The sequence below is a fragment of the Pavona decussata genome, unplaced genomic scaffold (assembly GCF_977016875.1).
Source record: "Pavona decussata unplaced genomic scaffold, jaPavDecu1.1 SCAFFOLD_265, whole genome shotgun sequence".
NCBI lineage: Eukaryota > Metazoa > Cnidaria > Anthozoa > Scleractinia > Agariciidae > Pavona > Pavona decussata.
In genome coordinates, this window is record NW_028145667.1 from 284,770 (window position 1) to 309,377 (window position 24,608).

The window sequence follows — 24,608 nt, forward strand, 5'->3', positions numbered from 1 at the left end:
TATGGAAAGTTCAAAACACGACTGGACGCTTTCTGACACAGCTACATCCCTCCAATTTTTTTCTTAAAATCCTTTTTCTATTGCCAAAAGTTTCCAATTCATGAATTTTTCAGAAGCGATGTTTTATGAAAATTATTTCCATACAAACACTGTTATTTCGAGCCTGTTTTGCCTACTCGTCAAAATGGCGTCGAAAACCGTGATAAGGCCTATTGTTTATTTCGGTATTCGGTCGTGTGAAAGATCATCTAAGCTGTTTCTACGTTTCACAGTGTTTGCATAAGAAGCAAATTGAGTTCAAATATTAGCGAATCGCCTGAACTGCAGTGTAGCGAAACGACTTTGTAGCGAAACTACCGGTAAGCTTTAAGGCTGGTTTCCATATGATCGCGGATCGCAGATCGCAGATCGCAAAAAGGTCTGCGATCATATGGAAACTACTTCTGCGATCGTCTGCGATTCTGCGATCACGATCGCAGGATCGCTAACGATCGCAGACCTTATTGCGATCTGCGATCTGCGATCCGCGACCATATGGAAACCAGCCTTTATTTCTGCTTTCAATCATATATTTTGTGTTTATTATAATTTCGTTTCTACAACTTCTCCGTTGTCTAAATATAAGAACTAAACCCATGTCATTACAAGAACGCTTGCTCGACCCGTAGAAAACAAGGTTCTAATAGAGGTTTTCCTTGTCGAGGAGATAATCGACTGTGTACCGAAGCTTGTCTTCGTCTGAGCTCCAAACCAAGCAGCTATGTCGCGAAGTTAGAATCGTTTACGAAGATTCCCTCCGGACGAAGCTTTTGCCAGGTTGAGAAAATGCGATTTTCCAAATATATATAATGGAGATTTGTTCTCCAGTGTTTTTGATTGATATCTCTGGTTATATTGGTCAACGCAGGCGATTTCTTCCGCCCGACGCCTTCACGTTTCCCACCTCTTCTTTTCATGTTCCGTTGGAGACGCGATCCATACTGTTTTTAACCAAATATGATAAAATAATACTATAGGATGAGCAAAAGCATACTCAGAAACAGGTTTCCAGTAAAAGATTGAAAATCCAATAAAACACTGGGAAGATTGAAGCGGATTTCTAATGTATCAGCGACGCGTACTTTTGATTTCGGGTTGAGGTGGACGTTTTTCAAAATTGACAAAACTAGTGTCCAGGTCAGCGCGGTCACAAAGGTGACTGTGTCCTTTTAAGCGTTCTATCTTGGTGAATATGGGTAGGTTTCTAGTATTTTACAGTTTAGTGCGATATACTTTAATTTAGCCCTTTTTATATTCTTGTAAAGATAACCGTAATCCAGCTAGAATATGTTTTCTTGATACTGTACAGATACTGAGTGTTTATACAGCAACGATGAATTATAGCGTTTGTCACGTTTATCACGCATTATTTTATGTAGGCCACGGTAAATTAAAAATCAAAGTTGTATTTCTCTCGGCTACATTAATACAACGCAAGAAACAAGTTTCTTTTACTCCAAGTCATGTTTTACAATCTCCATGCCCACTTTTTTGTATTACATGTACCAAGTGTGCTGCTATTAAAGCTATTAATAAACATCTCTGTATATTATTAATGCACGTGTTAACGTGTGTTGTTGTTTACGTCAAATGTTATCGATATTGAAGAAAAAGTCCATCTGGCAACGATTTGGGTAGCGCGCCAGAGCAGACACTTTTTGCAGCTTTTGTTTTTTTCCCTCCTCGAATAAGCGTGTTACGAGTTCGTTTTGTGAGTGGCGAATAGTTCGAAGTCTAAACAGAACGCAGGGTTGTCGGAAAACAACAAGGTTATTTATTCCAAATGAGCGTAGTAAATTCCACACGAAACTCCACAACAAGCACACGCTAGGCTTGTAAATTACAGTTCGACCTCTGTCACACTTGATTAAACACGGCCTCTGCCAAATATACACGCGACCTCTGTCACACTTCAATAAACACGGCCTCTGCCAAACTTTACACGCGACCTTTGTCACACTACAGTAAACACGTACTCTCTTCTCATAAACAACAACTTCTCTAAAAGCTAAACCGATTTGCTTATATACTAATGAGCGTAAGATTCTAGAACTTTCCGGCGCAACTAAATAAAGTAACATTACAATATAAATCTATTTACGGGATCATACGTAAACGGCTTCAGAAACTGCTGAGTCACTTTGATGCAAAACTAATTAAATATGCAAGAATATTCTAGACTAAATTAGCATACGGTCACGCAACAATTTTTCGTAACATAACCCCCTCTTGAGAAGAAATTTCTTAAATTTCTACTAACAACGAAAAATTAATTAAGCAGTGCAAAGAGAGGGGGTAGTCCAATGTCTCTAAAGTTATTCCTCTACTATGCTCAGATAATCTGCTCCTACATTCTCGGATCCCTTAATAGCCTCAACTCTAAAGTTGTAGCTCTGAAGAAACATAGCCCAACGCATAAGCCGTCCATTAGCAAACTTCGCACTGTTGATATACTTCAGTGGTTCGTGATCAGTTTGTAGTACAAAGGGAACTCCGTATAAATACAGGTGAAACCTTTTGAATCCCCACACAATGGCTAAACACTCTTTCTCAATGGTTGAGTAATTACGCTCCGCACTTGATAATTTCTTGCTACCGTAGCAAACGGGGAACAGCTTGCCATCATGTTCCTGCATTAGTACAGCACCAATACCACTGTCAGAAGCGTCAGTCCGCAGAAAGTAGGTTTTCTCTGGATCTGGCAACCGCAGGATTGGTTCTTTTGTGAGGAGGGCCTTAATACTCTGATAGGCTTTCTCTTGTGCCTCGCCCCATTCGACTTTGTTCGGTTGACCTTTGCGCGTGAGGTCTGTCAGCGGGGCAGCTAAGGCTGCAAAGTTGGGGACAAAATCTCGATAATACCCGGCTAAACCCATGAACGATCTTATCTGCTTTGTTGTATTAGGTCTTGGAGCATCTGTAATCTTTGCCACGTTGTCTTGATGAAGACCAATTAAACCTCCCTCCAAACGGTGACCGAGAAAGTCAACAGCGTTAACTCCAAAAAGACATTTAGTCGGTCTTATGGTCATTCCAGCTGCTAATAATCGTGTAAACAACTCTTGTAGTATCTTGATGTGTTCTTCCCCCGTACGGGTGTGAACCAAAATATCATCCCAGTAAAACTCAACGTTATCCATTCCATGCAATAGCTTCTTCATGGCTCTCTTTAAGGTCGCTGCGGAGTTGATCATACCGAACGGCATCTTCAGGAATTCGTATGATCCGTCAGGCGTCACAAAAGCAGTCGTCGATATGTCTTCCTCAGGGATAGAAATTTGCCAGTAGCCCTTACTCAAATCAATTCTTGTGAAATACTTGTCACCATTCAACTTCTGGAACAAATGCTCGGCAGTCGGCATAGGTTCAGGGTCAAACACAGTTAATTTATTCAACTTCCGGTAGTCCACGCATATCCTATTTGTTTTGTCTTTTTTCTTAACAACCACGACAGGTGAGGCATATGGTGAACTTGACTCTCTTATAACTCCCATCTTCATCATGTCTGTGATATCCTTCTTCAGCGATTCTCTCAGGCTATACGGTACTGGGTAAGGTCTTGATCTAACTGGTTGATCGGATGTAAGTTTTATATGATGCTGAGCCAAACTTGTAGTACCTGGAGCTTCTGTAAACAAGCTTTGAAACTGACTTGCAAGGTCTATGAACTCTGCTCTTTGCTCATCGGTAAGGTTGTCTCCAGTAGCCACATCTTTGATTGACTCTTTAGCAACATATCCACCAATTTCTAAAAAATCAACACCATCTACAGGATCAACTTCTTCTGCTTCACTTTCAGCATGCCCGCTCTTACTAATGTCAGCGTTCACTTCGACAGCCACTGCTCCAACGGGTACAGAATCCTCTCGTTCAAAATACTTCTTTAGCAGGTTGGCATGGTAAACTCTCTCCTTTCCTTTGACACACACTTTATAATCGTTGAGACCCACTACTGCACTGACCTCAAATGGACCTTTCCACTGCATTAGAAGCTTGTTATGGTTGGTCGGTAGCAGTATTAATACTTTATCTCCTTGTGCAAACCTTCTGACTTTAGCCTTACGATCGTAGTAATGCTTGCCTTTGTGCTGGGCTTTCTGAAGTTCGGTATGCGCAAGCTTGAGGGTATCCTCCAGCTTCTCACGTAGCTCAAACACATAATGGTAGCTGTTTTTTACTTCAGGCTCCTCCATCTCTTTCGTCCAGAGCTCTTTAAGAATAAACATCGGCCCTCTGACAGCTCTTCCATACAGCAACTCAAACGGCGAAAAACCAGTAGACTCCTGAGGAACTTCACGATACGCAAACAATAAAGCGTTGATATAACGATTCCACTGTCTTGGCTGCTCGCTGCACAATCTCTTTAACATACTCTTCATGGTTCCATTAAACTTCTCCGTCAGGCCATTACACATAGGGTGATAAGGAGTCGTAGTGAGCTGTTTAATGCTCAACAACCGTGTCACTTCCTTCATACACTCAGATACAAATTGCGTGCCGAGGTCACTCAAGATCTCTTCAGGCACTCCCAAACGACTAAAGATATCCACCAACACTTCCGCCACAGTCTCCGTATCAATGTTTTTGAGCGGGACAGCTTCAGGATAACGGGTTGCAAAGTCGACCAATGTCAATATATATCTATGACCGTCTTCACTCGGGGGGCTAATAGGCCCAACCAGATCGATTGCTACTCTCTTGAACGGCTTGTCAATTAATGGCATCTTCTCCAGGGGAACCTTCGGTACAGAACCCTTGTTAACCGTCTTCTGACATACATCACATGACTTGCAGTAACGAGTCACGTCCCCTTGAATACCTGGCCAATAGAATGCGCTTTGAATCTTATCAGCCGTCTTCTTTATTCCCATGTGACCTCCCATGATCGATCCGTGAGCTAGTTCCATTATCCGACTTCTCAGCTGCACAGGAACCATAACTTGCTTCAGGGGTTTACCACTATTCACGTAAGGGTGTTTGTAGACGCGGTACAAAACTCCACCTTTCACTTCAAATGAAATCTCAGCCTGGCCTCTCACAACTACATCATTTCGCTCCCAATATTTCTGTAAGCTCTCGTCATCATTTTGCATTTGTTTGAGCTTTTCTCTATCAACTACAGGACTTTCTTTAGTACTCGGTTCCTTCAATGGGATACGTTCTCCGGCCTTCTCTGCTTGACCTCTCGTGGTTACAGCACACGCCTCTTGCACAAGATCTTGCCAGCTCGGATCTGGGTCGTCAGCAGCTCTCGCGCCTGGTACATTACCAACAATTAAGTCATAAACAGCATCGGGAAGACACTGCGCTTCCACTTGGCCCTTGAGATAAGGTGTATCAACGTCAATCTTTGCAATGGGCACTTTCCTTGCCGTGTTGTCGATGAGCAGCATAACATTAAAGTCGCCAGTGAACTGATCCTCAGACACAAGATCCTTCTTTACTACTATTCCGCTACAGCGGGTGTCCCTCAGGACATCAACAAACTTCTCTCCAACTCTACCTTTCACTACAGGCATTTTACTTCTCACTCCAGACAAAGGTTCAACACAGGCGCTACTCAATAATGGAATCTTCTTACCACAGGCTAACAGCAGCTTCTCATCTTTAATACAGGACCTAACTTCTTCCGCTGTGGGTTTACTCTCAGTCTGCTGAACTAGGCAACTGGCGCCCACTTGACCACGTTGCACAGGGTTACCATCCTTACTTTGTCCTCCTGATCTCCGTCCACCTTATCGACTGTTTCTAGCTTCGTGTCCTTGCTTACCACACAGAAAACACCTTTTTCCTATGGTTGGGCAGTTGGCGGCTCTATGACCACGAGCGTTACACCTAAAGCACTGGAGGGCTGTTGAATTAGACTGTGTGTTCTTGTCTTCCTCCCTGTCAGGCGGTAATACCGGCTTTCTGCTCACTGGGCTAAACAAATGCTTACCATGGGCCTCTAAGTACTGGTCAGCGATTTTCGCAATCTGTGCTAGGGTCTCAGGTGCCCTTTCTCGTAGGTGAATGGCCAAATCCTTAGGGCAGGAGTCAATAAACTGTTCTTTCACTATCAAGTCCTTTAGACCGTCAAAGGTTCGTTCAGTATCTGAAAGCTCTAGCCACCGTAACAGGTACCTGTCCAGTTGCACGATAAACTGGTTCGGACTTTCGTCAACTTCCGGCTTAGACGCTCTAAATTTACGACGATAGCCGTCTTCTGTGAGATCATATCTCTTCATCAACGCGATCTTGACTTTACCGTAATCTCTAGCTGCTTCTTCAGATAGGCGTGAGTACACTTCGAGTGCCCGTCCAGACAACAGAGCACTGAGCTTTGATGCCCATCCAGTTCTATGCCACTTGGCTGTATCTGCAAATCTCTCGAACCTCTGCAAATATGCGTCCAAATCATCTTTACCATCCACGAACGCTGGAAGTTTCGGCGCTTTAGCTCTATCATCTCTCTCTGCGGTGCGATCATCACCATTCGTTGCTGCTAACCTAGCAAGTTCTAACTCATGTTCTCTCTTGGCAGCCTCAGCAACCTCCTTCTGTCTCATGAGGTCAGCTTCATGTTGTAATTTCCTAATTTCTCTTTCCTGACGTCTCGCTTCCCTTTCTTCATCCTGACGTCTGCGTCTCTCTTCCCTCTCTTCTTCCTCAAGCTTCTGCTCCTTTACTAACTGCCTTTGTTTTTCTTCTTTCTCTTTTTCCTCACGTCTTTGTTTTTCTTCTTTCTCTTCTTCCTCACGTCTTTGTTTTTCTTCTTTCTCTTCTTCCAACTTCTGTTGTTCACGCACAAATTCGAGTAGCTTTTCACCTTCCAGTCCAAACTCCTTACCAAGTTGCATAAGTTTCTCCATTTCACAGCGTTAAAATTCCAAGGCTCTTTCACTTGCTACCACTTGTTTCCACAGCCTAGTTACTTCCTTTCAAGTTGTGATCCTTTCCTGGTTATCGGTAGACAACAAACAGTTCCTTGAATTCTACTCTCCAGCGACAGGCCGCCAATGTTACGAGTTCGTTTTGTGAGTGGCGAATAGTTCGAAGTCTAAACAGAACGCAGGGTTGTCGGAACAACAACAAGGTTATTTATTTCAAATGAGCGTAGTAAATTCCACACGAAACTCCACAACAAGCACACGCTAGGCTTGTAAATAACAGTTCGACCTCTGCCACACAGCCTCTGCCAAATATACACGCGACCTCTGTCACACTTCAATAAACACGGCCTCTGCCAAACTTTACACGTGACCTTTGTCACACTACAATAAACACGTACTCTCTTCTCATAAACAACAACTTCTCTAAAAGCTAAACCGATTTGCTTATATACTAATGAGCGTAAGATTCTAATACTTTCCGGCGCAACTAAATAAAGTAACATTATAATATAAATCTATTTACAGGATCATACGTAAACGGCTTCAGAAACTGCTGAGTCACTTTGATGCAAAACTAATTAAATATGCAAGAATATTCTAGACTAAATTAGCATACGGTTACGCAACAACTTTTCGTAACAAAGCGCCTCCTGCCTTTTGTTAAATTTAGAATAAACGCTCCGGGTCCTTATTAAAGGTCAACGGTATATAGGCTAGTCTATTGGGTGAACTCCCGTTAATCAAGCATATTAATAGCCTCCAATGCAAACGTCCTTAGGGGTTCGTTACGGGTTTTCTAAAGGACGTCTGCGTTGGAGGCTAGGATATTGAAGACATATTTAATTGGAAGCAATCTTAAAGTGAGCCACGGTACTGGTTTGGCATACTAAACAAGACTGGGGAGGAAAGATTGCGTGACAAGCCAAGATCGAGAGCGTCTGCGAGGGAGGTTATTGAGAATGATGTATTATTCAGTCATTAACACAGGTATTTCAGAAGTCGAACCTATGGCCTACCGATTACTAGTTCGAATGCTCTACCACTAAGCTACAGGAGACTCGTGGTAGGTAGGCCATTAAATTAGCTTCGTTTGACAAACATCCTGCATACCGCCAAGATTTGAATGTCGATATATGGTATATGCGCAATGGAATAAATGTGATGGTATATTTTACTCTTGTTAGGAAAAATGCGTCCAGAAACATCAGTGAGGTCACGTGGTAAATGTGATGTAACAAGATTCTGACAGAGAGCGAGAGATGACAGCCATCTTGAAAATCTTTTTTGTAGTCTTGCAATTTGGAGATGAGATCCTTTGAATTTGTCCGGTTTGCGGACAACAACATCGAGTTCGCTAACTTTGCAACGCGCAAATAAATGGATGACGGAAAGGAGGGGAAGCTGTTTCTGTGGTACTAGTACGATGGGGGAGGGTTTCGAAGGAGATGTTATGGGACTATTTCTGGTGCTACGGTGAGGATATCGAGCTTCATTGCAAGAGACGAAAGAGATAGAGACCACGCTTTGAGTGTTTTAAAAATTCATTTGCATAGAAGTTACACGTCCGTATAAAAACTTTTGTAATTTGAAAGACCAACTCAACATGAAAAGTAATCATAATGCTCTTCCACTAGATAAATGCCTTTAAAAATGTTTAACTAAAATGTAGAGAAATCAATGTGACCGATATTTACCAGAGGGGACATGCCTGCAGTGTGTTCCATTTCCTGCGTAGGACTGGTTACATGAGCAACTAAAGGATCCTAGAGTGTTTGTACATAAAGCAAACTTGTGGCAGTCGTGGACACCACTTACACACTCATCGATATCTGTGAAAAAATAAATAAGAGACCTAACTTATTCTGTAACGGACGCTGGCTGTTTTTACGGCCGAAACATACCTTATTTATTCGATTAACCGCCCACCTTCGAATAAACCCCCACCTCGAATAAGCGCCCACCCTTAAAGCCCGAAAAGTTAAAAAGCGCCCACCTCACCCCCTCCCAACAAAAACCAGCGTGAAGTAAGAGGAGCGTTTGTTGTGTTCCAAATTTGGTTTTAGATACGCTAGTCAATGAACTTTTCAATTGTTTATGTAAGATTTTGCACTTTATTTTGTCTTGTTGAAGCGAAATTAACTTGTTATCCCTCGTTTTGTTATTCTCTCAAAACGTCCTCGCTTGCTGAAAATGTTGGGAAAATAATAAGCACCCACCCTCGAATAAGCACCCACCTCTAACAAGCGCCCACTCCCTGTACAGAGGTCACGGTCTATTTTATTCGAGTGGAGGAATTTTCGAAGCAGTGAAAGAATAAACTCAATCAATTATTTAAAATAAAATGGGCCCGAAAAGGAATCAAAATCGGCTCGTCACTGTAAAAAAAAAAAAACGAGACAAGTCAATTAGCTGTCAAATAAAAAATGTCGGAAGTACCAGGTATGTTGATTGTTTGTTGGTCGCTTAAAAGGCTGCTTTTAGGCCGGTGAAGATTATTAAATCGAAAACTTTATTCGGAAACCATATATTCTGAATGCCAATGGTTTTTACTCGTCCGCCTCGAGGACGGAGGCAAACCGTCGTCGCCGGTTAAAGATTTCGACCGGAACAGGAAAACGAGGAGGAAAAGCCTCTGACACCCAGGATAGAAACTGATAAGTACAGTCCCACCCGCACTACGTAGATGCTGACCCTGACTTTAGAAGCCTTACTTCGCGACTGCCACGACCTCGGGCCACAATCGGTACCAGGCTTACCATGGCGGAGATTGCAAACTTTATTCTGATATATATTGTTCACGTTCTAAATTTTCCCAGTGTGTTGGATAGGGTTTTCACTTATAATAATGGTGCGCGTTATGTTACACAATGAAAGCCATTTTTTTTTTGTTTTCTTGCTACCAATTCATTGAAATATTCCAAGATGTAATAGACCAGAGGAAAGATGCATCTCTGAACCCTTGCTGGTAAAATAACGCCTTTGAGTCGTGAATTAAAACTGTCAGTGTGTATTAGGTTCTGATTTTTATTTTTCAAGACTTCACCAGGAAAATATTTTAAGAGCAAAAAGGTATGGGCTACAAAGACAGATTCTTTGCTTTTCGCAAATTTGTGTTTTTTTTTTTTCCGTTGCGTAAAATTAGACTTGTCTTATAAATTTGGCCTCAAACTAGAGAAACGGCTGTGCCAGTTTCTAAGAAATTTCGCCTAAGGAAACTCGAGAAAATCCAGACGAAAGTTTACATCATCACGCACAATAATTCCGTCTTAGAATATGAATTTGCCAAGATCGCTATTTGAGCATGCGTGAACTTTAGAGCAGGGGACTTGTTTGCGCGAACTAATTAGATGAAATTTAAAACTGCGGTTATCTTTGAAGACACGAATAGCAAAATTTCGTTTATAAAACTATTATAGAGAATGTTTACTTTAAACTTCTTGTTCTGTTTCTACCTTATGTACTCGAACCAGGAAGCACCCAATACTTCGTTTCTTTGGCGAAATGTCATCTATAAAAACTTTCGTAACACTATAAGACAAATTCCTTTTGTTTTCCAATCGGCAAGTGTGTCTCTTCAAGTAAGGATACCGGGAACAAGGCCAATAAGTATTTTCTAAGCACCAACGGTGGCTCGGAAATTCGGGAAATGAGATTTTAGCGTCTAAAACTTTCTGCAAATTAAATTTTCAGCTGAAGAATCCAAACAGATCAGTCTGCGTTGATGTGCACAAAATACACTTTTGAGAAGGCCGTAAAACGTAGCAAAAAGTAGCCGAAATATGCAAGAAATATTAATTAAAGATGTTAGTTCTGTCTCAGTCTCTCTGGCGACGAGTCCTCGCGAGATACATTAGGAGTTGTAATTCAGCCTCATATGTAGAAACAATCGAAAGGCGTGACGGACTTTATAAAGGTATCTTGACCCCCTCATACGTATGAAGAGTAACTAATGGCAAAACACTACTGTAGTATTTTTGGTTGTAAGTTTTTGACGTTTCTGCATGTCAAAATTTGAAAACATTATGCTTTCCTTCTTGCTAACCATTTTCCAATTGCCCTTACCATTTAAAGTAAAATACATGAAAAACTGAGCCTTTTTACTGCCTCACGTGGGCTTGCCAAACTCATGGCATTAATGAAGTGATTTTTTAATATCACCGGGTTTCCAGCTAACTCACTCAGTGGGTCACACTGGAAAATTTCCCCCGGGAAATTGCATACAGTATCTCTTTTTAATGAAGCAAATTGACAACTGAAGTAGCTTACCAGTACATGTTTTCCCATCGCCCAAATATCCAGCTTCGCATGTACAAGTGTATGATCCTTGCACATTACTGCACGACGCATTAACATCGCAACCGTGTGAGTTGGTAGAACACTCGTCTATATCTAAGACATTTTCGGAAAGCAAACGTTAGTATATTGGTCATTAATGTGAAAATTTCCATGAACTTTATTTCCCAGTGAGATGTTATACCCCGAATCCTCAACACTATCATCACCACCACCAAGTAGAAACTGTAATCTGTGAGTGTCCCTTTAATTAAAAGTTAGTAATGATTACTGGTCTATGATGTTATTGTTTTTTTTGTTTTTGCAATTTTTCCCCTAACAGTAAGATCTGATGAAATTGCACATTAGTGTCATCTGGGAGTAAGCGTTTAATGTCCCTGACGTTTACAATTAACCCTCTCACTCCCAAGAGTGCCATATGGCACAAAAAGTCATTACGTGGCCAATATTGGGTCAATTTGTATCAAATTTGGAGACCAAACAGATCTTGGAGAGATCTGCACAATGGAAGCATAAAATCTTACCCCCTCCTACATAAGACATGATTAACCACCCCTCCATTTTTTGTAACTTTTTCCTCTTACACTTTTAAGACCAAGTCACCATTTGACAAGAAACTATGTGCTGAGATCTGCAAATTAAGCTATAGTTTAGGGGTATACCCAGTGTATACGAGAAGTGAGAGGTATTTTAAGGTTTATATTTTCTCGTTTTAAACACTTTTCATTCTCTTTCATTCTATCTATCTATCTATCTATCTATCTATCTATCTATCTATCTATCTATCTATCTATCTATCTATCTATCTATCTATCTATCTATCTATCTATCTATCTATCTATCTATCTTTCGATGGACTGCCAAATACCCTCCTTCGCCTGCACCCCTCCCCCCCCCCAACCTTGCACTTTCATTTCATGTATGGGTACGTGCAGTCTCGTTTTAGCGTACAATGTGTGGATAGGAGTCTGTCTTGAATTCTGTTTTAGTAATCGGTTTAATCTTTTTACAGAAGTCTTATTTGTCCGAAATTAGGAATGCTGTTTTAAAACGATTCGTCTTCAATAAAGAACAAACATGTGTTTATTGTTAGGTACCATGTTGATAAACCAAGCAATAAATCCGGGGGGGGGGGGGGGTTACTTGGGTTCAGTTTTGCTGGGTTTGTGCCGCTGGCCTCTCAGAGCCCCTGCCCCATTATAGTCTATTTTGTTGCCAGTTATAGACCCCATCTTAGTCACTTTTGGGGAAACGTAATTTTCGCGATCCCAACTAAGTCACTTTCTATTTATGCATCTACTTTATCAATCCTTTAAATAGGTCATCCTGAAATGAATTGAAAGAACGGACTGTAATGCGAAGTGATTGTTACATTTAATAAACAACAAATTCTGAACTTTTAGTCGACACCATTTTGAATCCCTACTTAGTAGGATTTTCTTACCCCAAAAATCCGAAAATGTGCGACCCCATTCTAGTAACTCTATTAAAAATGCAACCCCATTCTAGTCAATCCAGTCGTGAAAATGCTACCCCATCCAGCGGCACATCCCCATTAGCCTCTTATAAGGAAGAACCCCCCCCCCCCCCCCCCCCCCGCGGGCAGTAAATGCACATTATCTGGGTACATGCGTGCACGTAGTAAGTAGAGAAGACTCTTCATCCATGACGATGGTTTGAAAAGCTTCTGATACGTTAAGAATGGTGAATACTTTGGCATTCGTCATTTGTGGAAGCTTTTCTTCAAACGTCGGCATTGTGTACTCGGGTCTTCTGATGGCCTTGTTAATGGTTTGAATTGGATCAATGCATATACGAAGTTTGCCGTTCGGTTTCACTTTTACCAGGATGGATTCGAGCATAATGAAGGAGACGTAAAATGATCAGGCAAGAATGAAACTGAACTGGCTCATGAAGCGAACGGGAAAATGCCCTAAACACCAACGTACATCTTGGAAAACAAGACTGCAACAAATTATACCTGAACATACGTGACCATCTCCACTGTAACCCACGTTACAAATACAGTTAAAGTGTCCGGCAGTGTTCATACAGGTTGCGTTTTCGTTGCAGTCGTGGATGCCGTTGCTGCATTCATCGATATCTAGATAAATCGAGCATAGTGAAAGACACGTAAAATGTTCAGGCAGGAATGAAACTGAACTGGTTTTATGAAGCGAACGGGAAAATGACCTAAACACAAACGCACATCTTGGAAAACAAAACAACAAATTATACCTGAACATACGTGACCATCCCCACTGTAACCCGCGTTACAAGTACAGTTAAAGTGTCCAGCAGTGTTCATACAGGTTGCATTTCCGTTGCAGTCGTGGATGCCGCTGTTGCATTCATCGATATCTAGAGAATTGGCGAATTATATTAGAGGAGTACACTGATAAGGCAAGGATCAAATTAAACAGGGTAATTATAAATGGAAAGGCAAATTATAGCTGAGTAAATGAGCTGATAAACTTATAGTATTAACCTTTTTCACAATTTTCTCCTGTAAATCCGGATGCACATACACAGAGGTACTTTTTGTTAGTGTAGCCAGACAGGCATTTGGCGTTGTTGATGCAAGGTTTGACGATCGAGCAAAGATTCTGATGGGAAAAAAAAAATTAAAAAAAATTGTAATACACCGCCTTTATCCTCTCAAGCTTGGGCACGATATAAAATTTAAACCGACGGACGAGGCACATAGTACTCAGCTAGCTATAAATACTTGATTAAAGCAACTCGGCCTGAAATAATTATTTTGTTAAAACCTACTATAAATATAAATACAGGGAAAAAATAAAACGTAAAAGCAAACAAGTGTCAATTACATGACTAACCGAGAAAGGCCCCAAATTTTGCAATATGCTTCTGCTGCTCGAGGCAAAGCTGAATAATTTCAATATATAATTTCGATACAACAAAAGGCGTACGATGTCCCTGCCATTTTATGTTGTTTAATTTGTGTAATGTTTTGGATGTTTTAGTATTTCAGTAAAGAAAAAGCTTTTTTAATAAGACGACTTGAAAAACTCTTGAACTGGAGGTGAGGAGTATAAGCTAATGCCCTATTTCTCAACACGGCGCTGTAGCAGGCCCTTGGCCGTTTTTTAAGCAATTCATCGCTCAACAATTATGTATTCGTTCTGATTTGAATTATGATTCAAAATCGTTCAAATTGGAGCGTTCCGTTTGCAAAACAATTGAACTGGCTAGACAGCTCTGTCAAATGGAAAACACCCTTAGTATCGACACTTATTTGCTACTTGAGTCCGCTAGACTGATTTTTCCTGCAAGCTGATTTGCTTTGCTTTACAGCAAAGTTCACTTCTTATCTAACCCGTTTGTTGACCATGTTTGGTCTCGGGAGGGTTTTTTCCTTGGAGCGGGATTATGAGTTGCTGCAATTATCCAATCAAAATGACAAAAATAAAAATACCCATAGTTCAGGTTTAATTATCACACTTTTCTTAAGTTCACGTTGTGATGGTAAAGAACACGTTATTTTCAAACGCTAGTTATTTATTTTTTCAGATCTACAATTCATACCTCAGAGGCTCCATATTTCCAGTCAGGCCGTCTTATTAAGTCTTCCGGATGCTGGAAGTGATCCGAATTACTCAACTCACAAATCATTTTGTTGTCAATTGGTGGTCCAATGTTGACTGAAACGCATTCGCTTTCCATAATGCAGCGATGTTCACATGATCTGATGAAATTGTTTTCAATCGTAAGATTCAAGATTACGTGACCTTCCAGGTAATAGCCATGCTTTGGTGGAAGATATTTGATAGTTCGACAGCACCCTACGAAAAAGAAAATGAAGTTCTTAGTCATAAACATCGTTATAAAAAGAATCAAGGATGAATAAAAAATTCTGACAAAGAGAGAAAAAGAGAAAGATCGAAGGGATTTCTAACTTATAGGCTTTGTGATTGGCCTTTTTAGCTTCCATAATCAGTAAAGGTTCTAAGAACATAGTAGAACAGGTAGGTTAACGGAACGTTCGAGAAACGAGTGTCTGTAGGTCTGACGTCTTAGACGATGTGAACGCCTCTAACATAAAAACAGCTAATGACGCCTTTTGGTTTGGAATAACCAATAAATTAAAACTCGTTTTCTCACCTTGCTGGGCATCAGTTTTGTAGTGTAGCCAAGCTCCCCAAAGAGAACAGAGGAGCAGGAAATCATAAATGGAGAAGTAACAATCTGCCATACTTAAATAGAAAAAAAAAATAAATAAATAAATGAAATGGATTAAAATTTAAAAGCACCATCAAGAAACCGATAAAGATAAATGTAATATTCATCATTTCAGCTATGGAAAACTCTTTGAGTTCCTACAGAAAAACTAATCAGAGGTATCTTTTCTATCCCCAAAGAATTTGTTTATTTATTTTTTTTAGTTTCAGCTGCCATGAAAACGTCCCGTGACGTTTGGTTTTCATATGGAAGAGAAATGAATTAAAAAAAGTATGCTGGCACTTTTGCGGCAAGTTGTCCACAAAAAATTCAACTCGAAGATTTCTGAAGATTAATATGTTGTTGACGAAATTTATCACTTCATCACTAGTTTTATCAATAATATTAAAGAATTGGAAACTTGTACTGTAGTTAAATGCGACGATCTATGTCACTGGCATAGTTTGTTGTTTACCGTCCCTAAAGCATTAAGAGGGCGCTAGTCTATAAGCTAACGGCACAGACTAACAGCGAGCCCATTATTTCGTAGCCTCAGACTAAAAACGTCATGAGCAAGTTGGTAAAACCAAAGTTACACTGAAAGCTTTGATAATTTTACTTTCTAACTCGACGCGGAGCCGGATCAAATTGCACTAAATTGTTAATAAACTAGAAAACAAGGAACACTCCGTAAAAACTAAAATCTTATTTGAAGTCGTTTTTTTCAACTTAATTCTGGTGCTGTGGCAAGACAGCGTGTAAATCTCATATGAAGACGATTCATCTTATGATAAGATAACTTTCATCTTATTTATACGACGATGTCGTCTTAGAATAAGATGATTTTTTTTCTTAGATCCAAAGTGCCGTGGTAAGTTATACATGTATTTCATCTTAACTCAAGATTTGAACAACTTATTGAACCTGATATATGGAGCAATGAAAGCACAACAAATTTCAATCCATAGAATTTTATTACACCAAATCTAAAATGACAGAACTTATACAAATCAGCTTACCGTAAATTCATAAGAAAACAGAGGCCGGGCCGCGGCATTTTAATCGCTGTTAACGTTTTGTTGGTTTAAATAAAAAGTGCCGTAAATTATGAACCTTGCATTGACAATTGTCTGAATTGTCACTACACTCATTCTTCTGATCGGTGACGCAGCAGAATTGTTGGACTCATCTTTGGTTTTCAATAAACAGTCGGTTTAGAAAGCAACAGTAATTTCTTCATGTCCATTTTCATTCTTCTGTCTAGTTCATGCTGTTAATTTCGTGTAAGTTACAAAGTTTAGCAGACCTTAGAAGGGACTATAGACGGTATTTGATGTCCAGATGTCTTCTCATTTGAATATTGAAGTTGTAGTCTCGAAATTCTATTAAATTCTCAACTCTCCGCTACTTGAAGTTTGCGAAGGATCAAAGCTCTGCATTTTTGAAATGAATCAATCAGGAAAGATCAGAAAAGACGCTCCAGGAATAAATTTGGATCCCTTTTATGTTGGTGTTAGAATTTTTCGATTTCTTCCAAGGCAATTCATCAATCAAGTAAGCAATATTTTTTTTTACCGAGAACTAATAAAATTGTTTTACAGAATTGTCAGAATTGGATCCCGGCCTGGTGAGAGTAGAGAATTTTTGAGGGAGCTGTTTTTTATTTTAGGATCATTTGTTTTTTCCAAAGAATTCTAATACAATGTGGCTATGTCGGTTATACGGGTTCGTCCAAGAGTTCATTTTGTTAAAATATCTGTTCGAAAGACCTCACCCGTCTCAGTCAGAAAGTTGGATTGAATTGTGAAGAAAAACAAGCGTTATCTTAAACGAAAGGTCACCTGAAACTTTAGCAAAGCTGAAGAACTAATCCCATTTGTGCTCGGAAAACAATTATGTCGATAAAAGTGCAAACAAAGACCCGCTAGCATTTCGAAAAGCCAACGACAGCTCTTAGATTCGGGGAATAGTATTCCGTTTCCTAAAAAAAAATTCAGCTAAAGAATACGAACGGATCAAGCTGCGTCAACTTGTGAAAATTTACGGTTTGGAGGTCGTAAAACGATGCGAGATTTTTTACTAAAGGAAACAACATTTTAACTATTTGTGGTTGGGTGCTCTGGATTTTACGCTACACGGAGGAAATTCAGTCTACACACAAACTTACAATTTGTAAGCTAAAGAAAGATTGGTACTGGTCGCGTTGGGCACGTTTCTCTTCTAACAAAGCAAATGGGCCAAAAATGTGCTTGACGAGTTTGACAGTCACGAAGATTCTTGTCTCTTGTCTCTTGGTTTTATTGAAGGACACGATGTACCATGTAATTTTCTCATAAGAGAGCGACTCCTTTCATTTATTGTGGTTGCCAAAACCTTCATAATACGGCATAAAATATTTTGATTTTGTTTCCGTTAATAAGTCTCGTATCGTTGGGCAGAAATAAAAAGCAATGAGCTCACGAACTGGGAAAATCGTTTAATGCTCGAACTTCTTTCTTTGTGTGGTAATATTAAAATTTCCTTTTCAAACTCCGTTTGACTTTCCTGTGTTAAAGACCAATAAAATAAAGTTCACTAACAGCAGCCGAACTTGTTTTTCACGGCATTAACTATTAGTATAATTATCTATTTTTACCTTTCTGGGCATCTGAGTAGTACTGCAGCCACACTTTCCAAGAAAGAGAAAATCAACAAACTCGAGCTGGGACGATCTATACCCCCAAAGAATGATTCGCAGTGTGTATAATTGGTGAAAACGAGAACTTAGAAAGATATGGGTTCAGAAGTGGCAGGTGAGTATCTATCACAATTGGATTTGGGAAAATTGTCATCCGTCTGGGAATGACAGAATTAAATAATGGCACTAAACCAGTTTCTCATCTATTATTGATTGTCGGATGACTTTTTAAAAAAAGACGCTAACGTAAGCACTTATACCAATTCTTTTTGTTTCTTTTCTCCCTTGATGATTTCCATCCCGAAGAAAATAAGACAAGCAAAAAGGGAGATATGAGGAAGACGTATAAATTATGATTGAATAATTATAAAAGGAAGATCTCTTACACAATTGTACTGAAAGCGGCGTTTTCTTTTAAAAGTTTCCGTTCAAAACACCGGCGCTTGCGTTTGTTTGTTTTTTTCATTAGGGTTATGCGTTCTTTGTAGTAATTATAAGGGAAGAAGATTTGTCATGAACATAAATTATTTTTGGCGGCTGAATAAGAAACACAGTGCTGGATTTTGCGACTTTACTTTCTATCAGGAAGAAAATAAGAGAGGGAAAAAGGGAGATATGTGAATAAGGTATATATTTTGATTGACTAATTATAAAACGAAGGTCCCTTATAAAATTGTACTGAAAGTGACGTTTTCTTTTCAAAGTTTCTGTATAAATATTCAAAACACCGGAAGTTTTACCCACCGAACAGACCTCCCGGCCGGCGCTTGATTAGAAGATAGATTTAAGTGTCTTGGCTGACGATTGTTCGTTTGTTTGTTTTTTCATTAGGGTTATGCGCTCTTCGTAATTAGTAATAAGGGAAGAAGATTTGTCATGTACATAAATTATTTGTGGCGGCTAAATAAGAAACACAGTGCTGAATTTTGCGACTTTGCTCTAGTTATTCTCCCAATATCTCAAACGTTTGATGAAATAAAAACAACACCTTCTGCTATCTCCAACCAAATAGGAAAATAGGTGACTACTTATGGTTTTCGTTCAACATCGTGAGAAGGTTAAGAAATCGTCGGGAGTCTAAAGAAAGAAATTGCAAGATGTTAAAATAATAAAAATTTGTTGGGTGGGACAGATTTTTTTAAGCAGTTCCTCATGTTCGTCCAATTTATAGTGATGAGTTGGACACGAAAATTTAGTCCTCTCCTGTTGTTTCAAAGACATGACAAAAGAACCCAGGACTTGTAATAAAAAGAGGCAATACATTCTCCTAGTTTGTCCCTTCAATGGAAATAAATGGGTCCTTTACCACATGAGGTAACGCGTCAGGTATTTTTATTATCCTGATGGTTTTCCTTTTATTCTAATATAAGCGCTTATTAAATCAAATATTATATTTAGAAAGAAGAGTAAAAATAAAACCACGAAAGGGAAACGTATACTGAAGGCTGATATATTTTTCTTGAGTCAAAAGTAGCTACTCAATCGAAAGTTTTTGCGTCTGAGGCACAGTTGAACACAACATGGGTCAGCGATACTAATCACACAGACGATTAACTGGTGTAGTGTGTTAGCAATTAGGCGAGGACAATAATGTGTGCCAGCAGCCGATAACTGCAGTGAAAATTTCAATCCAAGACAAAATGCATTTCTTGCGTACGTTGAAAATACTTACTGATAATGAATGAAGCAGAGACAAATAAATAACTAATGTATGGCCAAAAGTTGAATGACTGTTGCGAAAATACACAAACATGAAAACAGTTTGGGCAAAAGTTGTTTTGCAGGTGCATTGAAAACAGCAATTTATAGGGTAGAATAAAGAAGCAAACTAACTGCTCCAAGAGAACTCGCAGTTATGCGATAAAAAAACTTATTTGTGGAACTAGCCAATGACTGTTACAAAATCGGCAGGAGTTTGACAAACGTCATGATCATTCATGCGAAATTGGGAGTCACTAATAAAATGAGAAAAAAGAGGAAGAAACGGGTGAATTGGTTTATCTGATTTTTGAAGTTGCTCAAGAAAAAAAAAACTTTATTGGACTCCTGAAATAAATTTGGATCTCTTTTGTGTTAGAAATTTCGATTTTTTTCCAAGGCAATTCATCACGCAAGTTAGTATTTGTTTTTTTTTTTTTTACCGATAACTAAGATGGTTTTTCAGGGAGCTGTTTTAATTTTAAGATCAATTGTTTTTTTTTTTTTTCCAAAGGAATGTATTTAACCAGCGATTTTCTCGATAGAAGAGGTTGTTCTAATGGCATTTTTTGAGATACGCATATAAACTGTTAAGCATACCTAATTCATGCAAGTATAAGGCGTATTGCATCTTATGCAGGATGGCAGTATCTTTTAGCCTGCTTAGGCGTCTTACAATTTACACAAGACCAAAACAATTTCTTAAAATGAGGACCCCATCGACTAAAAATTAATGTGATTAAAATTGATCTTTCTTAAAGTAAGATGCCTCAATGTTGATTAAGATAAGCACCTCTCAAATGAAGATGATTTAAAGGCAATATTTAAGAGTATCTTATCATATAGCTAACTTAAGACTCTAATAGACTCATTCAAGATCTCCTGTACGTGTTAATATAAGATGATTTCCGTCTCAATTTAATTTGCTGATGGTGTTTCATAAGACCGAAAACGAGAGGACAAGTCTTAGTTTAAAATTTTACTTTTTACGGAGCACACTCACCGCCGGTAGAAATCATTTTTAAACACGGTTAATTCATACGTACTCGAACTGATAAAGATCGAAAGGCAACCCAACCTTTAATGTTTCCAGCTGAAAGTATCATTTGAAGGAAGTAGATTTTACCGAGCTAGTGTTTGCAGACTGTTTAGATCTCCCATAATTTCAGATTTCTCAAACAATGTGACTTTGCTAATACGGGTGCATCCAAGAGTTCATTTTAGACTCATTTTTGTGGAATATCCTTTAGAAAGACATCACCCGTCTCAGTCAGAAACTCGGATTGAATTGAAAAGAAAAACAAGCGTTATCTTTAACGAAAGGTCACCTGAAACTTTAGCAACGCTAAAAAAACAATCCCATTTGTGTTCAGAGGACAAATACGTCGGTAAAAGTGCAGAAAGAGACCCGCCAGCAATTCGAAAAGCCAACAACAGCTCGTAAATTCGGGAAATACTATTCCGTTTCCTAAAATTTTCAGCTAAAGAATACGAACAGACCAAGCTGCGTCAACTGAAAATTGTTTTGGAGTTCGTAAAACGATGCGAGATTTTTTAGGGAAACAACATTTTAACTAATTTGGGTTGGATGCTCTGGGTTTTACGCTACACGGAGGAAATTCAGTCTACACACAAACTTACACTTTGTAAGCCAAAACGAGATTCGTACTGGTCGCGCCGGACACATTTCTCTTCTAAACGAGCAAAATAGGTCGAAATCAAAAGACAAATGTGAACTGCAGGGCATGGGCCAAAATTGTGCTTGACGAGTTTGATAGGAAAATTCTCGTCTCTACTTGGTTTTATTGAAAGACAATATGCACCATGTAATTTTCTCATAAGAGAGCGAATCGTTTCATTTATTGTGGTTGCCAAAACTTTCATAATACGGCATAAGATATTTTGATTTTGTTTCCGTTAATAAGTCTCGTATCGTTGGCCAGAAATAAAAGCAATGAGCTCACGAACTGGGAAAATCGTTTAATGCTCGAACTTCTTTCTTTGTGTGGTTATATTAAAATCTCGTTTTAAAACTCCGTTAGGCTTTCCTGTGTTAGAGACCAATAAAATAAAGTTCACTAACGGCAGCCGAACTTGTTACACGGCGTTAATTATTATTACTTTTATTATTATTATTATTATAATTATTATTATCATAATTATTATTTCTTTTTTACCTTTCTGGGCATCTGAGTAGTACTGCAGAAACTCTTCCCAAGAAAGAGCAGATAAACAAACTCGAACTGAGACGATCTTTACCCCCGAAAACTGATTTGCTGTGTGTATAATTGGTAAATACGAGAACTAAAAAGATATGGATTGGAAGTGGCAGGTGAGTATCTATCATAATTGGATGGGGGAAAATTGCCATCCGTCTGGAAATGACAGAATTAAATAGTGGCACTAAACCAGTTTCTCATCTATTATTGATTGTCGGATGACTTTTAAGGGAAGACGCTAACGTAAGCACTTATACCAATTCTTTTCGTTTCTTTTCTCCCTTGATGATTTCCATCCCGAAGAAAATAAGTGAAGCAAAAAGGGAGATATGAGGAAGACGTATAAATTATGATTGAATAATTATAAAAGGAAGATCCCTTACACAATTGTACTGAAAGTGGCGTTTTCTTTTAAGTTTCCGTTCAAAACACCGGCGCTTGCGTTTGTTTGTTTTTTTCATTAGGGTTATGCGTTCTTTGTTTTTTTCATTAGGGTTATGCGTTCTTTGTATAGTAATAATAAAGGAAAGAAGATTTGTCATGTACATAAATCATTTTGGCGGCTAAATAAGAAACACAGTGCTGAATTTTGCGTCTTTACTTTCTATCAGGAAGAAAATAAGAGAGGGAAAAAGGGAAATATGTGAATAAGGTATATATTTTGATTGACTAATTTTAAAACGAAGATCCCTTATAAAATTGTACTGTAAGAGACGTTTTATTTTCAAAGTTTCTTTAAGAAATATTCAAAACACCGGAAGTTTTAAAGAGCGAACAGACCTCCCCGCCGCTTGCGTAGGGGATAAATTTAAGTGTCTTGCTGACGATTGTTCGTTTGTTTTTGTTTTTTTTATTAGCGTTATGCGCTCTTCGTAATTAGTGATAAGGGAAGAAGATTTTTCATGTACATAAATTATTTGTGGCGGCTGAATAAGAAACACAGTGCTAAATTTTGCGACTTAACTTTAGTTATTCTCCCAATATCTCAAACGTTTGATCAAATTAAAACTACACCTTCTGCTATATCCTACCAAATAGGAAAATACGTGACTACCTATGGATTGTCGTTCAACATCGTGAGAAGGTTAAGAAATCGTCGGGAGTCTAAAGAAAGAAATTGCAAGATGTTAAAATAATGCAAATTTGCTGGGTGGGACAGATTTTATTTTCCGCAGTTCCTCCTATTTGTGCAATTTATAGTGACGAGTTGGACACGAAAATGAATTCCTCTGCTGTTGTTTTAAAGACATGATATAAGTACCCAGGACTTGTGATAAAAAGAGGCAATACATTGTCCTAGTTTGTCCCTTTAATGGAAATAATTGGGTCCTTTACCACATGAGGTAACGCGTCAGGTATTTTTATTATCCTTATGGTTTTCCTTTTATTCTAATATAAGCGCTTATTGAATCAAATATTATATTTAGAAAGAAGAGTGAAAATAAAACCACGAAAGGGAAACATATACTGAAGGCTGATATATTTTTCTTGAATCAAAAGTAGCTACTCAATCGAAAGTTTCCCGAGGCGTCCTTGCGTCTGAGGCACAGTTGAACACAACATGGGTCAGCGATACTAATCACACAGACGATTGACTGGTGTAGTGCGTTAGCAATTAGGCGAGGACAATAATGTGCGCCAGCAGCCGATAACGGCAGTGAAAATTTCAATCCACGACAAAATGCCTTTCTTGCGTACGTTGAAAATGGTTACTAATAGTGAATGAAGCAGAGACAAATAAATAACTAATGTATGGCAAAAAGTTGGATGATTGTTGCGAAAATAGACAAAGATGAAAACAATTTGGGCAAAAGTTGTTTTGCAGATGCATTGAAAACAACAATTTATATGGCAGGATAAAGCGGCAAATTAACTGCTCCAAGAGAACTCGCAGTTATGCGATAAAAAACTTATTTGGGGAGCTAGCCAATGACTGTTACAAAATTGGCAGAGTTTTGACAAACGTCATGATCATTCATGCGAAATTGGGAGTCACTGATAAAATGAGAAAAAGAGGAAGGAACAGGTGAATTGGTATATCAGATTTTTGCAGTTACTCAAAAAAAAAAACTTTATTGGCGTCCTGAAATAAATTTGGATCCCTTTTCTGTTAGAATTTTCGATTTCTTCCAAAGCAATTCAACAAGCAAGTTAGTATTTTTTTTTTTTTACCTAGAACTAAGATGGTTTTTCAGGGAGCTGTTTTCATTTTAGGATCAATTGGTTTTTTTTTCAAAGGAATGTATTTAGCCAGCAATTTAGAAGAGGTTGTTCTAATGGCATTTTTTGAGAAACGCACATAAACTGTTAAGCATACCTAATTCATGCAAGTATAAGGCGTATTGCATCTTATGCGAGATGGCAGTATCTTATACCCTGCTTAGACGTCTTGAAATTTACACAAGACCAAAAAAATTTCTTAAAATGAGGACCCCATCGACTCAGATTAATGTGATTAAAATTGCTCTTTCTTAAAGTAAGATGCCTCAATGTTGATTAAGATAAGCGCCTCTCAAGTGAAGATGATTTAAAGACAATATTTAAGAGTATCTTATCCTATATATAACTTAAACTCTAATAGACTTTATTTAAGATCTCCTGTACGTGTTAATATAAGATGATTTCCGT

General features: G+C 38.7%; 4 protein-coding genes across 11 annotated transcripts in view; 1 reads left to right on the forward strand and 3 right to left on the reverse strand.

Annotated features, from left to right (window-relative positions):
* The window catches only part of LOC146455921 (uncharacterized), a 416,007-nt gene that overhangs the window by 187,259 nt on the left and 204,140 nt on the right, over positions 1-24,608 (reverse strand). For all 8 annotated transcript variants that reach the window (XM_085093654.1, XM_085093653.1, XM_085093655.1 and 5 more), the window contains exon 21: positions 11,178-11,300. In XM_085093654.1, the coding sequence (XP_084949780.1) occupies positions 11,178-11,300 (123 nt within the window). The remainder of the gene's footprint in view (positions 1-11,177; positions 11,301-24,608) is intronic.
* Positions 1-24,608, forward strand: part of LOC146455929 (uncharacterized) — a 364,345-nt gene that overhangs the window by 90,015 nt on the left and 249,722 nt on the right. The window lies entirely within an intron of this gene.
* Positions 5,775-7,181, reverse strand: LOC146455933 (uncharacterized). The gene has a single exon (XM_085093687.1). The coding sequence runs from the start codon at positions 6,888-6,890 to the stop codon at positions 5,775-5,777; it is 1,116 nt and encodes a 371-aa protein (XP_084949813.1). The 5' UTR covers positions 6,891-7,181.
* Positions 13,058-18,115, reverse strand: LOC146455934 (uncharacterized). The gene is made up of 6 exons (XM_085093677.1): positions 18,022-18,115; positions 15,330-15,421; positions 14,754-15,010; positions 13,693-13,810; positions 13,443-13,565; positions 13,058-13,308 (listed from the first exon to the last, which is right to left on the reverse strand). The coding sequence occupies exons 2-6, from the start codon at positions 15,418-15,420 to the stop codon at positions 13,088-13,090; spliced, it is 810 nt and encodes a 269-aa protein (XP_084949803.1). The 5' UTR covers position 15,421; positions 18,022-18,115; the 3' UTR covers positions 13,058-13,087.

Coding starts and splice junctions, on each gene's coding strand:
- LOC146455933 (XM_085093687.1), bottom strand. CDS start 6,890: ATGGAGAAACTTATGCAACTTGGTAAGGAGTTTGGACTGGAAGGTGAA.
- LOC146455934 (XM_085093677.1), bottom strand. CDS start 15,420: ATGGCAGATTGTTACTTCTCCATTTATGATTTCCTGCTCCTCTGTTCT. Junction 15,011..15,329: donor CAAAACTGATGCCCAGCAAG/GTGAGAAAACGA, acceptor TCTTTTTCGTAG/GGTGCTGTCGAACTATCAAA. Junction 13,309..13,442: donor GGATGGTCACGTATGTTCAG/GTATAATTTGTT, acceptor CGATTTATCTAG/ATATCGATGAATGCAGCAAC.